This window comes from Belonocnema kinseyi, chromosome 5, assembly GCF_010883055.1.
Source record: "Belonocnema kinseyi isolate 2016_QV_RU_SX_M_011 chromosome 5, B_treatae_v1, whole genome shotgun sequence".
Taxonomy (NCBI): Eukaryota; Metazoa; Arthropoda; class Insecta; order Hymenoptera; family Cynipidae; genus Belonocnema; species Belonocnema kinseyi.
Genome location: NC_046661.1, coordinates 135,574,959 through 135,591,348, shown reverse-complemented (window position 1 = coordinate 135,591,348; position 16,390 = coordinate 135,574,959). Strand labels below are relative to the sequence as shown.

Here is a 16,390-nt window from a genome sequence, read left to right as displayed (position 1 = left end):
CCCCAGAACTGAAAATAATTTTTTATGTCTTCAACAACCAATTTTTCATTAAAGAATTAGAAATCCCCTTAATTGTCCATATATCAGCAGTTACGATAAAACTAAAGGGTGTAGAATCTTTTTCAGTTTCCTCTAGCAACCCTTTTCTATCACACCTCCAGTCATAAGGTCAGCTTATAGTTGCGGAGGACGATGTAAACACCAGAAATTTGACATCTGTTAATAGTTCGGCACAACCCACTCCGGCAAAGAACCAAATAAAACCCGAGTCCAACCCTTTAGTACCTCCCCATCCTAGCGACCTATGCTATTCGAGCACGAACCAAATCGACCCTAACCTCGACCTGACAGAAATTGGTAACCACATTTTAGAAGCAGAAACTCGTTATATTGATCTCGTCCCTAATTACAAAGTGTCCGAACTTCAGTATATGGCTTACTCTTTATTAGGTCCGCAGCCTTTATTGTATTTAAGCATGTCAATTCAGGGCCAGAAAATTAAGGTTTTATTTGATAGTGGCGCCTCTAGATTTTTCTTAGGACCAGACGGCCTAAGATTAATCGAAAACTTAATCCTGCAAACAATTAATCGAAGAGGTCGTGTTCGGGTTGCCAATAGCCAGATAGAACTAGTTTCTCCGTCGCTCCTCGCGTTCCTGACAACCCTCTACCTTACCCTACAGTCGCCCGACTCGCTCCCGACGCCCTTCTCCTTCCCGACAACTCTCGCTACCGACACCCTACTCCCTCGCCCTACCGTCAGTCTTCTCGCTCCCGACGTCCTTCTTCTTCCCGACACCGTCACTCCTCTCGCTTCCGACGCCCTTCCTCCCCACCACACCATCACGGCTCCCGCCTTCAGCGCTCAACTTCACCCCAAAACTACTCCCACTCTTGGTCTAGACCCTTAACTCCCCCTTCACGCGGCTGCGACCCAAGTGCCCAACTACCCGATTCTTCCGCTCCCTACCCCCCTCACCCTCGACCTTCCCGTTCCTCCCATAACAGCCCCGTTAATATCCCGTCTCGACGTTGCAGTCCCTACTCCCAGTAGAGTGGACCCGGAAACCATCAAATTCTTCCGGGAGACAGGTGACTTCGGATGCTGGAACTGCCAGGAGACTTCCCATCGCTATTCCCAATGTACCTATCCAAGAAAGACGTTCTGCTTTGGATGCGGCGAAAAGGGACGCAAAAAGGCCAACTGCCCGAGGTGTGCCTCTAACCATCCCGACCGTACCACATAACACTACTTGGCCCCTTCATCTTCCCTTTATTGTCTCTTGAATTATTTTTTTTGGTACCTATTTTCTCTTACGTGTATTTTATAGTTTTTTTTTTTAATTTTGTTTGAAATTTTATTTTGTCTATCCAGTCAAGGAGTTCGGAATTTAAGTTGCTTTTTTTTATTATTTGTGTTAACGTTGTGGTTGCGTTCTCTTTAATTCTGGCTGATCACGAAGATTTTGGTCCTATGTCGAACTCTAGTTTTCGATTTAATTTTTTTTGTAGTTCATTGTATCGTCTCCCGCCTGGTTTGAGACCTATTTGCCCCCCCCCCCCCCCTCCCAAAGAAAGAGGAGTTGTGATGTTGCAGTTTGGCTCCATCACAATGATCTAGTATTAAAGTAAAATTTTCTAAGAATTATACGGAAATTAATCACCTCGAGTCAAATTCGGCACTCCTTGACTGCGTTTTGTAAATTTTTAATTTTAAGGTAATTTGATTTCGCCTAGTTTTTTTTTGTATGTGTATAACAATTGTGAAGACTTTGCGGTCTTGGGCGGGAAGGCTCAAGAATATCTACAATCCGTGGCGTCGTGGATAAGGATTCGCTGCCACCTCTTTTGGAGAGCTTTCTTCAGTACAGAGACCTTCGTATCCCTATCTTCAGGCTGATTCTGTTTTTTTTTTTGGTTCCGTTTGGCTTCGAGCGCATCCACATATCCAAGGCTCATTCCTGGTGAGGATGAACCATGAGTGAATTACCGAAAATTCGTACTAAAAAGGTAATTGCACTAAATTGAAGCACCTACAATATTTACTTAATGGGCGAATTGACCACAAAAATCCGTAAAAGATAGGCAATTCGGTCCAACATATCGTACCGTTGAGAATTTAATTTTCCCTCTAATTATCTTTAAGGGTTATTCTTAATATTAAACCTAAGAATAAGCCTAGGGCGAAATGACCACAAAGTCCGTCAGTGGACAGGCATTTCCGCCAAATTTATTTAACCGTTGACATGTACAATTATTAACCCCGGTATATTTCTTAATATAATTTGAGGGTTGGTGGAAAATCACCCTGAAACCGCAGAACCGTTCCGTCCGCCAATCATCAGCCAGGAATCAGTCATCCCATATCGGCCTCAAGACCTGTGGTTCGAATTCAACACGTGGAAGATTTCGCGCCTCAGGAGAATGGTGTACAGGTTCAAAGGAAGGAAGGAAGTGAGGAGAAGGAACAAAAACGAAGGAGACCAGCGGCGTGTGGCATCTTCGTAAAGGAGTTCCATCCTGCTTAGGTCGACAAATCGGGCACGCGTCTCTTTAGTACGCTCTGTAAGCTCGGGGAGTTAACCACTACGTCAATTTATTTTTCATCTACTTCTGATGATTTCCGAGGTAGGATGTTAATTCTCTTAGTGACTCAGCCGGGTCTTTTATTGTCTGTTCATTAGTTACTCCTAAAACTTCAATGACCCTTAGCTCGATGACTATGTTAAGTGACTAGTTTTTCTTTTAATGGAGTGCCGACCCGCGTTATCTTTTCGCCCAGTGCTTTCTTAATTTAGTGACCTATGGATTATTTAATGCTTTCTTCGCCTGCTTTTCTTGTATGATGTTAGTACCGCCTTTAGCCCCTGTCTTATACAACTTCCCGACCCTGAAACATTGTTTTCTCATTTTTTTTTGTGATTTAGCTAGTGACTAGGCTGAGGCGTTTCTCTTATGTATTTCTGCGTTATCTTGTAAACATGTTATTAGACGACTGTAACCATCTACTTTTCTTTGCGATTATACTCTTATTCTATTATAAATTGTCTTACCAAATTTTTATATGAACGACGTCCCCCCTCTATCTAAGGACTGAACTGGCCTATTCTAAGGCAATTTGTTTGGAATTTTCCTCATTTTATTGCTTATCGGAAATTATCGTATCGTGTTTCTTTTATTTATTTTATCGTTTGGGTTGAATTCAGGCTAAGTTTCCCTTTCCCTATAACTAAAATTTCAGGATCGCCTTTATGAAGGCTGGCGCCCGCAGGTATGTGTCTATTAATTTTTTATATTTCCCTTGTGCCCGGCCTTTAGGACCTTATTCGACTGCGAATATAATGGCCGCGTAACAAAACATAATTAACACTCAATTTTATATAAATAAAATGAGAACTAATTAGTTTGCAAGATTTCAGTACAATCAGAATGTGAGCCGTTCCCAAAAATGTAATAAGTTTTTAATATTAATGTATGATTTTTTTGCGGCCACGCTTATTGCCCGTTACCGGACAGCTAGTACTGTAAAATAAAAAAAAAATTCGTTTAGTTTAAGCAACTTTTTTTCTTAGAAGTTACACTCCCCAAAGTAAGGTATTATATTAGATGGGAATATGCAAGCTGCCATTCTGGTTCTCCGCCAAATTTAAAATCGCTAAATTGATACCGAATTATATAAATACACTTGCATGATATAGATTATTTATTTTTAAATTATGCTGAAGCATTGTTATCAAAACATAAATCATGAATAACATTACATGTGATATGATATATGAAATATTTAATTTCGACCCTATGATTTTTTAATCCACACATTTGCCAAAAATTATGATTGCAACGAAATTTTACTCAGTTTATAAATAGGCGTGCGCTAAAATTATGATAATATGATTTTTTAAATAAATATTAACAAATAATAAAATAATAATATGCTATAGGTAAAACATTAATACAATACTTTTTCAAGAGCTTATTATGATAGCTATTTATATTTCACATCATACGTCCTTTTTATTTGCGTGGGTTAAGGGCATGTGATACTTCGTCGTGTGTTCAATCGGGTACAGTTCCCCGTCTTTTTTTCCACAAAAATGAAAATTTTTAAAAACTGAATACAGAGATGCTATAAAATATCATAACGGACGTCTCCAGACTTTTTTTTTAGGGATAATAACAAACAAAAAATTAAAGTACTAAATAAAAATGGTATGCATTATTTTGAGGTTACGCCGTATTTCATCTCTGCCATTCCGATAATTTGAAAATTATTGTTGAAATCAACTTTTTCGAGTGTCTACAAACAAGGTTAGTTGCGGGACATTAGTTACTATGTTTATTTGTAAGTCCAAAGCTTTCGGTCAAAAATATTTTGTAATTTGGAAGTAACGCTCGAAAGAATTGTAACACACATAACCTTGTTAGAAAAATCAAAATTTTTTGAAAAAAAACACAAAAAAAGTGTGCGGGGACGTCCGTTAGCATGTTCGCCATCATTTCCAAGATTTTGAAGACAAAATATTTTTTATCCTAGGAAAAATGTCGGGGGAATCTAATACTGAAAAAATCGATACTAATTCCTAAGCGCTATGCAAATTAATCACATTTTGCTCAATTAAAACTTTTTTGAATTAACCTACAAAAAAAGTGTGTTGAAACGCCCATTTGCATGTTCGCTATCATTTTCCACATTTTTAAGGCAAAATATTTATTATTCTGGAAAAAAGCCGGGGGAACCTAAAACTGGTAAAATCAACAATTTTCTAAGTATCACATGCCCTTAACGTGCGTCGTTTTGGAGAAAAACGGGTTCTTAACCTTACTTTCTTCTGAATCTCATTTCGCTTTAATATATCTTAAAAATGCTCATAGGAGATTCAATTACATGTAAACATAATCTTCAGACCCGCAATATTTGAAATATATTGTGATATATCGCAATATAACACAATATAATCACAGTCATAAATATTAGTAATAACTTCGCATAATCAAGAATTTAAATTCGGTTTCCATTTGTCGTGTCTATAATTTATGATCCACATTGACAGTCTTTCTCTTCGCTCTAGTGGAAAACGGTAAAGTTTAAATGTATCCTCGCTTTTATTTTTACAAAACGGAGCACTGCAGCAGACCATTTTTCTTATATTCTAAACTTAATTTTAATTCAACTATACAACATGCTTATCGCACTGTTTTCCGCGAACTGTCCAGGAACCAGAATGGCGGTTGCATATTTCTGTCTAATATAGTACTTTATCCAAAGTGGATGACTTTTTGAAAATCACCCATAAGGGCCCTTCTACACGATTGCAGATCCGCAAGTTGCAGACTTGCGCAAGCCCTCAGTTGTAAAATGCAGACTTTTCCGTCAGCGGAAAAATCTGCAAATGGCGGTAATTTGAATTCTCGTTTTTATTTTGATAGAAGATTTAAGGTTTTTTAAATTTGCAAATAATACAATTTGCGAATGATAGTCTGTATAAGTTTGATGGCATGTCTTTATAAAAGCGTAGCCAGCAGATTATATGTAATTTAGAGGTTATGATGGCCACGCTTTCGTAAATGCGTGCCGTAAGACGTATACAGGCTATTATCTGCAAAGGCTTAATATTATTATGTTAACAAATATCAAAAACCTTAGCTCCTGTGCACAAAAATATTATTTTCTTGAAAAAGTGATACAAAATACGAAACACCTAAACTGATGAACACAGAATTCAGATGGATAAATCAGCTGATTTGGCATGTGTGTTTAATTCATCGCCGTTTTTTTCTATAATTATCTTTAGCTGCATACATTGGCCTATCATTTGAAAAACGTTAAATTTTCTATTCAAATAAAATCTAACATTCAAATTACCGCTATTTTGTTATTTAGCGCTGACGGAAAAAAATCAATTTTCGCAAGTGGTGGCTTACGCATGTCTGCAACTTGCGGATCTACAATCGTGTGAAAGAGCCCTTATTGAGCTATAGTCAACGTTTCATATTTTGTTTCACTCCTGTTTATTATGACTTTCTTTTAAAAACTATGCCTTTCTTACTTTGAGTTCGAATTACGTGGTCGTTTATGTTGTCACGAGCCGCGCATGTCGAAGACACGAACTTTATCTGATTGGCCGAGTTCAGTTAGTGTTAATCCTAAAATGAAACCGGGAAATTGAAATATCAAATAAAATGAAATATGATTAAGAAATAGAAATAACCAAAGGATTTATTAATAAAAACTATCCCACCACTAAGTCTGAATTCATAAAATTAAGGACGCGAACTCAATTCCAATGTAAGTACCGAGTACAAAATCTACAGCTCAACGAGGGAAGCAGCAGACGGTATTCGAGTAGAGTATCTTCTCGAATGTCCTCGTTCAAACGCACTTCACACACTCCGTCACTCCACCCTTAAGCATCCCCACTCTTAGTTTCAGGCCCCGTCGGGATGGGTCCACTTTCCGAAGTTACACGATTGGAAAAGGACTGAAAAATTAAATTGTCAAAATAGCTGTTCCTGCGAAATCTGTTAACCCTGATCACTTTAGGGACCTATGTTCTCTAAACTAATTTATTTTTACCCTACCATTCAGACTTAGTTCTTCTTCCTTAATGCAAGTACAAAAAAAATTCAAGCACTTACAAAAAGTCTTAAAACTAAATTCACAATAAATGGATAAACCGCCCTGGCGGACAGAAGACATTTTTCTAGCTTATCTCTAACGGCAAATAAAATACCGTATTTCCTAAGTAACTGTATGCTCTATCCCAAGGTGTCTTCTTAAAGATTATTAGCTCTGTACGTGAGAACTTTGTATTTTGAAGAATTCTAAAATCTTCCGTCGTAAAATCGTTATAAATTTCCCCGCGAACTTATTCGAAAGGTCCCGCATTAAAGATTCGATTACTTTAATCGAATAAGATTGAGCGAGAAGCAACCGCGATAGTCACTCGTTACAATGTAAGTTCGGTTGGGTCTTTGGCAGTGATCCCAACTTTGGCATGTTGAGCTACTGCGCTTGCTTGGCGCAGCGGCCTTCATTAGTCATTGTTGGCGCGTGATTTAAACCAGGTATAATTAACAATTATGGAAATTAAAATAAATAATTTTTATAAATAAATGTTCAATTTATAATAATGATCTATTTTAATTTCAATAATTGTTAATTATACCCTGTTTGAATCGCGCGCTAACAGCGACTAATAAGTGCTGCGGCGCCAGGCAAGCGCAGCAGCTCAATATGCCAAAGTTGGGTTCATGATCTAAGAATAAACGGTCTAGCCATCAGTTCCCCCAATTTGGTCCCCATTCGCACTCCACCACTTCTAGCCATCTTGGTTACCACAGCAACCGTTAGCGCCTCTGTCTTCACTCAAAAGATTTGAAATCATGAATTATGGCTACATCCTAAATCATTGTCAATACCTGTAAAAGTTCTCAATATTCAAATAAGGTGCAAGAAGCGGACACTGCTGACGATCGTTAAAGGGAAACACGTATTAACTACAATGTTAGGTTATGTGTTTCATAACTTCTTTCTGCTGACAAAATATGACGTATCTGTGTCAAATAAAATGAAATTGAAGTCAAGTGGGAAAGTTCTGACTAAAGAAAATTATATAATGCAGTGCAGGTTAGCTGCTGAACCGGGAAACCTGGAAAACCGGGAAATTACAGTGAATTTATTTTTTGACCGCGAATGTTACAAAATCTGTATAATAAAAATGTTGTTCAACTTTGATTTCAACCGTTTTTTTTCCTAAAAATTTTTATAGATTATTATATCATTTATTTTAGAATGCTTAATTCAAAAACCTGTCACTTTAAAAATTTTCCAGTTAAATTTGTTTATTTTTCAGCATATATTTTAATTGAAGAGTTTTAAAATGTAGTTTTAGAGGTTAAAAAAATTACAAGTTTTTAAAATCGAATATTTTTTTATAAAGAACTAGGTGGCCGTCGGACTGGGAAACCGAGAATTTTACGAATTTTCAGAAGAAAAATGTGCCCAAGCTATATTTTAACAGTTTTAAATATAATTAAAGTGCAGTTTTGAGGATTTAAACAATTAAAAATTAAAAGTATTTGAAGCTGAAATTTTTTTATAAAAAACAGTTTAATTTTATCAACTGTAAATATTAAATAAATAAATTATTTTAAAAATGGATCTGTACTCATGATTTATCAATAATATATTTTTCATTCACAGTTTCAGGTATTCCTTTATATATTTTTTTATATTAAATTTAATAAATAAATTTATTAATATATTACTTCTATTAATGTTTTCAGCAATTAAAAAATGTAAACGTGCGTTTGACTATTTTCCATTTAAAAATAAATCCATAATAATATAGTCATAATTAAATGTTTTTATTAAATTAAAAATATTGTAAGTCTAAATTATTTAATTTTTAACTCATTTAATTTGAAATTTCTTAATGTAGAAAAAGAATAAGTATTTAATATTTAGCAATATTTCACTGTTCATTTAAGACGAGTAAATTTAAACCAAATATTGAAAAGAAATCAATTTAAAACTGAATTGTTTTACATAGAAAGCACTTGTTTTACATAGAACACTTATTATTTGCACACAAAATTTTAGTAATTTTAAGAGATATGTCGAAGTTTTAAAAAGATTCAAAATTAATGACAAGCTCGGAATTATTTCAAGTAATTTAAACGAAATGTCTTAATTGATTTTCCTATAACTTACGCGTCAAACTCAAACTGCGCGGTCAAACTAACAAAATGGTGGAATTAAGCGGTTGCGTTACTTGAACGAAACAGGGCCCTCAAGTGGCTAGACCATGTATTTGTTAGATCATGGTTGGGATCACTGGTCTGGTTTATCAATAATAACGCCATGTTGTCCGGATTGTTGACAGTTGACACTTGGTAGACAATGTTTAGACCTTTCTCTTAAGTTTTTACTTTTTATAACACGATGTATACCTCAAATGAACTCTTCAATTACATTTTAAATGTAGAAATATATAAATATACGAAGGACCTTAAAAATGAAAGAATATAAAACATGCAAGAATATTTCAATCATTCTCTGACAATACAGGAACTGTATTCATATAAAAGATACTTTGTTTATCTTTTTCTGTGGTTGAATCTAAAAATATGTGAAAAATCGGTTATTTTGAAAAAAATAAAGAGTAATGCTTAGGAATTAATTTTTACGGGAAAAGTTCGAATTATTTTCAGGAAGTACCACAGAATATCAAGAATCAGGTGAGTAACTTTTTAGTTATTATTTTGTTTACTACATATTATATATTTATTTATATTTTCTGAATTTTTTTAGGATTTAGTTGTTGAAAATGGCAGAAGGTGAGAACGAAAAAGAATCTTCAAAGGTTGCAGAGGAAAGTTCACTAGTGAGTACAATATAATTTATTATAATATTGTATCTATTTCATTGTTTACAATATAAAGATAATGAAACTGTTGCATTTTATTTAAAAAATAAATATTTAAATTATAATGATTTTTGTTTTAAAACCCAATTTTCTGTGAAAAACGTTTAATGTAAACAAAAACTGTTAAAAAAGTGCAAATATTGTTCAAAATATAATGATTCTTGTTTTAAAATACCAATTTTTGTTCTAAAACACTAACTTAACTTAAAATTATTATAAAAAAATTATAAACCTGAAAAATCTTATTTATTTCTTGACACTTTTAACATAGAATTTTTTATAAATGGAATCAAACAATATTTTATGTACAAATTAAACATTTTTTAATTTATTAAGTCAGTTCAAACAAAAAAAAGTATTTTCTACTATAAATGATGGATTTTTTATAAATACTGGAATTTTGAACAAAATAATTCAATTTTAAATATAAGAGTTGAATATTCAACCTAAAAGAAAAAATGTCTAACAAAAACGTGTCACAGTTGATATTTCAATTAAAAAAGATGAAATTTATGCCCAAAAAAAGCGAAGTTTTAAAATAAAAAAATATATTTCAACAAATAAAGATTTTTTGCTCAAGAAAAAAAATTTATCTAAATTGTCCGACTTTCAAGCCAAAAGACGAATTTTCTCTACAAAATTTGAATTTTTTAACAAAAAATGTGACTTCAAAAAATTAATTTTCCACAAAACTGATGCATTTTTACCCAACAAAAATTTAATTTCGAACTAAACATTTTTTTCCAAAAAAGACGAATTTTTAACAAAATAATTAAACTTTTAACCAAAAAAGACGAATTTTTAAACAAAAAGGACGACTTTAACAAGATTGTTGAATTCTCTACCAAATAGTTGTGATTGTATTTTAAAAATTATGAAATTTCTCTTAAAGCAGAAGAATTTTCAATTACAAAAAAGTTGAGTTTTCATCCAAAAAAGATTCCAATTGACTGTAAGATCAAAAATTAAATTTTTTTAAACAAAAAAATCATTTTCTACGAATAAAATTGAATTTTCAATCGAAAAAGACGAATTTGTTCAACAAAAAAGTATGAATTTTTAACCAAATAGTTGCATTCTTATCCGAAAAGATGAAATTTTTCTTAAAAGAGATGGATTTTTAATTAAATAAAAAGAAAATCAAATTTTTAAAAATAGGTAAATTTTAATGCGGAAAATATTTCAGTTTTTTTTCCAACACCCAAATATTATATTAAAACAGTAAAATTTTTAATCAAAAATTATGACTTAACAAAATTTTTGGATTTTCAATCAAATAATTGCATTTTCATCAAAAAAGGTGTAATTTCTGCTAAAGCAGTTGAATTTTTACATCAAAAAGACAAGCTTATACAAAATTGAATTTTCAACCGAACAGTTACATTTTTATTTAAGAAAGATGAAATTTTTCCGAAAACAGATGAATTAAACAAAAAAAAAGCTAAATTTGAATCCAAAGAAGATTCCAATTCACTTTTTAACGCCAAAATAAGAATTGTAAACAATTTATAAACAAATTTGATGTCTTTTAGAGAAAATTATGAAATATTCAACCAAATTATAAAATTTTAAACTAAAAGGATAATCTGCAAAAGAAAGTTTGCGAATGTTTAAAATTCTAATCTGAAAATATTTAATTTTAAAAGTTTTTAACTAATCCTATACTCCTTTCATAAAAAATTCTCCATTCAAAAAAATTTTAATCTGACATTTTTCAATTTAGAACGCTCTTAATTGCAAATAATAGTTTTAGTTCCTTTCAATTTAAAATGATTAAATTTTCAAAATTCTAGTGTAAAACACTACCGTAAATAAAAATGGTTAAAAAATTATGAAATTATTATTCAAATATTTTTTGTTAAAAGAAATTATTTACTGTAAAAAATGTCAATATAAACAAAAATTGTAAATATTGTTCCAAGGTTAAAAATTTTTGTTTAGAAATGTCAGTTTTTGGCATAAAACATTAACGGAATGGAAAATTCTTTTATAGAAATATGAATTTTCAAAATTTCATGCCTTATATTAAACACAAAATTATTTCTGGTCAAGAACATTAATATAATCCGAAACAGTAATACCGTGTTCAAACTATTATCATTCTTGTTTTAAAATTCCAATTTTTTGTGTAAAACACTATCGTAAATGAAAATTGTTAAAAAATTATGAAATTATTATTCAAATATTTTTTGTTAAAAGAAATTATTTACTGTAAAAAATGTCAATATTAACAAAAATTGTAAATATTGTGCCAAGGTTAAAAATTTTTGTTTAGAAATGTCAGTTTTTGGCATAAAACATTAACGGAATGAAAAATTCTTTTATAGAAATATGAATTTTCAAAATTTCATGCCTTATATTAAACACAAAATTATTTCTTGTCAAGAACATTAATATAATCCGAAACAGTAATACCGTGTTCAAACCATTATCATTCTTGTTTTAAAATTCCAATTTTTTGTGTAAAACACTATCGTAAATGAAAATTGTTAAAAAATTATGAAATTATTATTCAAATATTTTTTGTTAAAAGAAATTATTTACTGTAAAAAATGTTAATACAAACAAAAATTGTAAATATTGTTCCAAGGTTAAAAATTTTTGTTTAGAAATGTCAGTTTTTGGTATAAAACATTAGCGGAATGGAAAATTCTTTAAAAAATATGAATTTTCAAAATTTCATGCCTTATATTAAACAAAAAATGATTTCTTGTCAAGAAAATTAATAAAATCCGAAACAGGTTAAAAATCAAATACCTTGTTCAAAGTATGATCAATCTGGTTTTAAAATTCCAATTTTTTGTGTAAAACGCTATCGCAAAATAAAATTGTTAAAAAAATTATGAAATTATTAATCAGATATTTTTGTTTTCAAAAATCATTTCCTGTGGGAAACATTAATGTAACCTGAAAAAGTTAAAAATTGAAAATCTTTTTTAAACTATAGTGCTTCTTGTTTTAAAATACTTGTTTTTTTTCTAAGTGCTAACATAACCTAAAATTATATTATCATTTTCCAACGAAAAAATCTAAAATAATAGAACATATTACAAACTTTCCGAAATTCTATTCAAATTATAATAATTTTTATCTTGAAGAACGATTTCTTCTGAAAAACGTTTAATATAAAAACAAATTGTTCAAACATTGCAAATGTTGTTCAAATTTTCCTGATTTTTTTTCTTTTGGAATACCACTGTTTATTATAAAATTTTAACTAACCTAGAATCGTTTTTAAAAAGTATAAGATTTTTAAATTTAATGTTTTTTGTTTAAAAAAAGAATCGATTTTTTGTAAAAAAAAAAAACAAAAAACGTTAATATAAACAGAAACTATTCAAAAATTGCAAATTTTATTCAAATTATAATGACTTTTGTTTTAAAATGCAAATTTTGTGCGAATAACGCTAACGTAACCTAAAATTGTTCAGAATCGTGCATATATAGTCTTTAAAATTAAATTTTTTATTTGAAATGCCAATTTCCGACGAAAAATACAAACATAATACAAAATTGTTAAAAGATTCTAAATCTCGTTTAAACTTTAATAATTTTTGTTCCAAAATGCCAGGTTTTGGTGTAAAGCGCTAACACAACCTGAAATTGTTGACGTTAAAAACTTTTAAAACCTAATTTTGTTTGTTTAAAAAATCGCTTTCTTCTGAAAAACGTTAACATAACATCAAACAGTACAAGAATTGGTAAACTTGTTTAACTATAACTATTTTTGTTTTAAAATATAAATTTTGGTGTAAAACACTAACGTGATTTAAATTTGTCAAAAGTTGTATATCTTTGAAATATGTTCTTTTTAAATTGGAAATACCAATTGTAAAAGAAAAACAATAAAATAATAAAAAATTGTTAAAAGTTTATCAATATTTTTAAATTAATAATGGATTTTGTTTTAAAAAAACTAATTTTTTGTGTACAACATCAACATAAACTAAAATTAATAAACGTTGTGACCCGCCTTCAAAATATAATTTAAAACATTTTTAAATTCTTTAGATTCCTAAAAAAATCCAGTAAAACCTTTCAATTTAATATAAAAAAATGTTTAATTTATAAAAAAAATCATCAAAATAGTTGAATCCTAAAACAAAAAAAAGTAATTTTTAATCAAGAAGATTAATTTTATGTCAAAAAGTCGAATTTTCAACAAAATATTTACATTTAAAAAAAAATTCTTAATGAAAAATATAATAGTTCAAATTCAAATAAAAATATATTTTAATGTTAAATTAAAAATGATTGAATTTTTCCAAAAGGACGAATTTTCAACAAAAAAGTTAAATCCTCAATAAGAAAAGATTTCCTAGTAAAAAAAAATGTAGGCAAATTATAATTTGAAAGGAAAATAATTTTTAATTCAAGATTAAAATTTCTGTTAACTATTTGTTTCAAAAGTTCTTACTGTACTTGCTTTAAAGTTGTATAAGTATAACTATATAAAAAATTTCTAAGAATTTTTTAATTTTACAAAATTTTTCAATATTTTAGGAAAAATATGAGTCAGTTGAAAAGATATTTAGGACTTTTTGACGCTTTGAAAAAATGTAACGTATAAATTTTCAGAAATCTACCAATATTTTACTACATTTTTTGCCTACTCAAAACTTGAAAAATTTCTGAATATTTTTTTAAGTTACTCATATTTTTCCTTAAATTAGCTTAAGATCTTCCAGATTCATTTTTCACAATTTTGGAAATCTTTTCTTAAAATTCATTTTTCAATCTGAAAACCTTTGGAAATCTTTTTTAAAAAATTTAAAATTTGTTTTAGGAATCTTCAGAACCTACATTTCGTTTTAAGTTTTCTTTTCAATCTTTTAAAATTATATTGGAATTTTTTTGACAATTTCTTAATATTTTTGACGTGATTTTTTGGTTAAATTTTTTTTTAATTTCTGAAAAATTAATAAAAATTCCTTAAAATCTTCCAGATTCTTTTTTTTTACGGTTTTGGAAGTTTTCAAAATCTTTTCGAATATTCTTCAAAAATAAATTTTGTAACAAAAAATTCTTTAAAATTTTCCCAGGAATTTCCTACGGTTTTTCATCTTCAAAAATCTATATTTTGTTTAAAATTTGTTGGAATATTTATGTCGACCATTATTCTTGTATATTTTGAAAACTTTCAAATTTCTCTTAAACTAGTTCGAATTTTTTCTACAATTTTGTAATCTTACAAAAAAAAGTTGTTTTTCTGTTACAAAATTTTAAGAGATCATTTGAAATATTTTCAAATCTTTTGTAAATATTTTCTTAAAATTAATTTTTCAAAATAACATTTTGTTTGAAATATTTTATAATTTTAAATTATTTTTGAATTCTTTCAAAACTTGTAAAATTGGAAAATATTTTTTGAAAGAATTGGAAGTTTTTCTAACATTTTTTAAAATACTGCAAAAATTGTCTGCTCAATTTGAGGAGAAAAATAATTTTTAATACAAAATAGAGATTTCGATAACAAAAAAAGAACAAATTTATTTTTTATTATAACTTATTATAATAATATAATATTATAATAATATTAATATAAAAAATAATATAATATAATTTATTTTCAACCAAAAAAGATTAAATATTTTCGAAACTAGATGAATTTTTCACAAAAGCGTTAAATCTGTTAACCCGAAAATATGAATTTCCCACCAAAAATTTAATTTTTAACCAAATAATTGACTTTTTAATGAAATACTTTAATTTTCTGTTAATTTTTGATAACAAAGTAGTTTAACTTTCAACCAAGTAGTTAAATTTCCAACTAAAAAATTAGAATTCTCCAAAAAAAGGTAATAGTTGATATTTCCACCGAAAAAGATTTTAATTTTAGTTAAAAAATAGTTGAAATCATTAAAAAAATTAACAATTTAGTTGAAACCTCAACTTTTCAGCTGAAAAAAGCACCGCTTTAGGTGCTTTTTTCAGCTGAAATAATTTATTTTTAACCAAATAAGTGATTTTTTAACTAAATAGTTCAAATTTTAACCAAGTATTTGAGTTTTTTAACCAAAAAGATAAATTCTTAACGAAAAATATAATAGTGTATCATTTAAATAAACAATATTTTTTATTTTATATGAAAAATGTATTAATTCATCAATTTAAAAAAAAAACCGTTAGGAAAATTATAATTTGATTGAAAAACATAATTTTTAATACAAAATAAAAATTATGGATGAAGTATAACTTTCTTAGGTTTCTCGAGAAAAATCTAAAAGTTTTTTCAAGATTTCAGCTACGTCGAAAAATTATCTAGAAAATTTCTAAGAAATTTTATTAATTTTTCAAAATTTTAGGAAAAATTTAAAAGATACTATTAAGAACTTTTTGACGCTTGGATCAAAATTTAAGAATATTTTATAAATGTTCGGAAATATCTCAAGATTAATAAATGGTTTTAATTTACAGAATTCTAAAAATTATTAAATATGTTTTAAACTTATTCCAAATCCTAAAATTGTTTTTAAAAAATCGGTAATCATTTTTTATAAACTTTAAAATCTTTTGTAAATTTTTATAATTTTTAAAAATATTTTCTTTAAATGCTCTAAAAATTAAATTTTATATGAGTGAAGGAATACTTTAACCATTCCCAGGAATCTTAAGAAAAAATGTTTATTACATTAAAACCTTTCAAAATATTTAAGGAACTGATAAATAATTTTTAAAAATTCGGCATTTCTTTTGATAATTTTGTAAATCTTTTGTAATTTTTTCTAATTTTTAAAAATATTTTCTGTAATAAATGCTAAAAAATTTTAATTCTCTATAAATGAAGAAATACTTGAACCATTCCCAGGAATCTCAAGAAAAATTGTTTATTATATTAAAACCTTTCAAAATATTTAAGGAACATTTTTTAAAAATTTGCTATTCATTTTTTAGAATTTTTAAAAATCTTTTGTAATTTTTTCTAATCTTTTTAAATATTGTCTTTAAACGCTCTAAATTTT

The 16,390-nt window shown here is 28.8% G+C and overlaps 1 protein-coding gene across 1 annotated transcript in view; it reads left to right on the top strand.

The window, feature by feature from the left end:
- The first annotated feature begins 8,888 nt into the window (after positions 1-8,888).
- The window catches only part of LOC117172891 (TNF receptor-associated factor 6-like), a 32,659-nt gene continuing 25,157 nt past the window's right edge, over positions 8,889-16,390 (top strand). The window contains exons 1-2 of the mRNA XM_033361178.1: positions 8,889-9,240; positions 9,314-9,386. Of these exons, the coding sequence (XP_033217069.1) occupies positions 9,330-9,386 (57 nt within the window). The 5' untranslated portion in view covers positions 8,889-9,240; positions 9,314-9,329. The remainder of the gene's footprint in view (positions 9,241-9,313; positions 9,387-16,390) is intronic.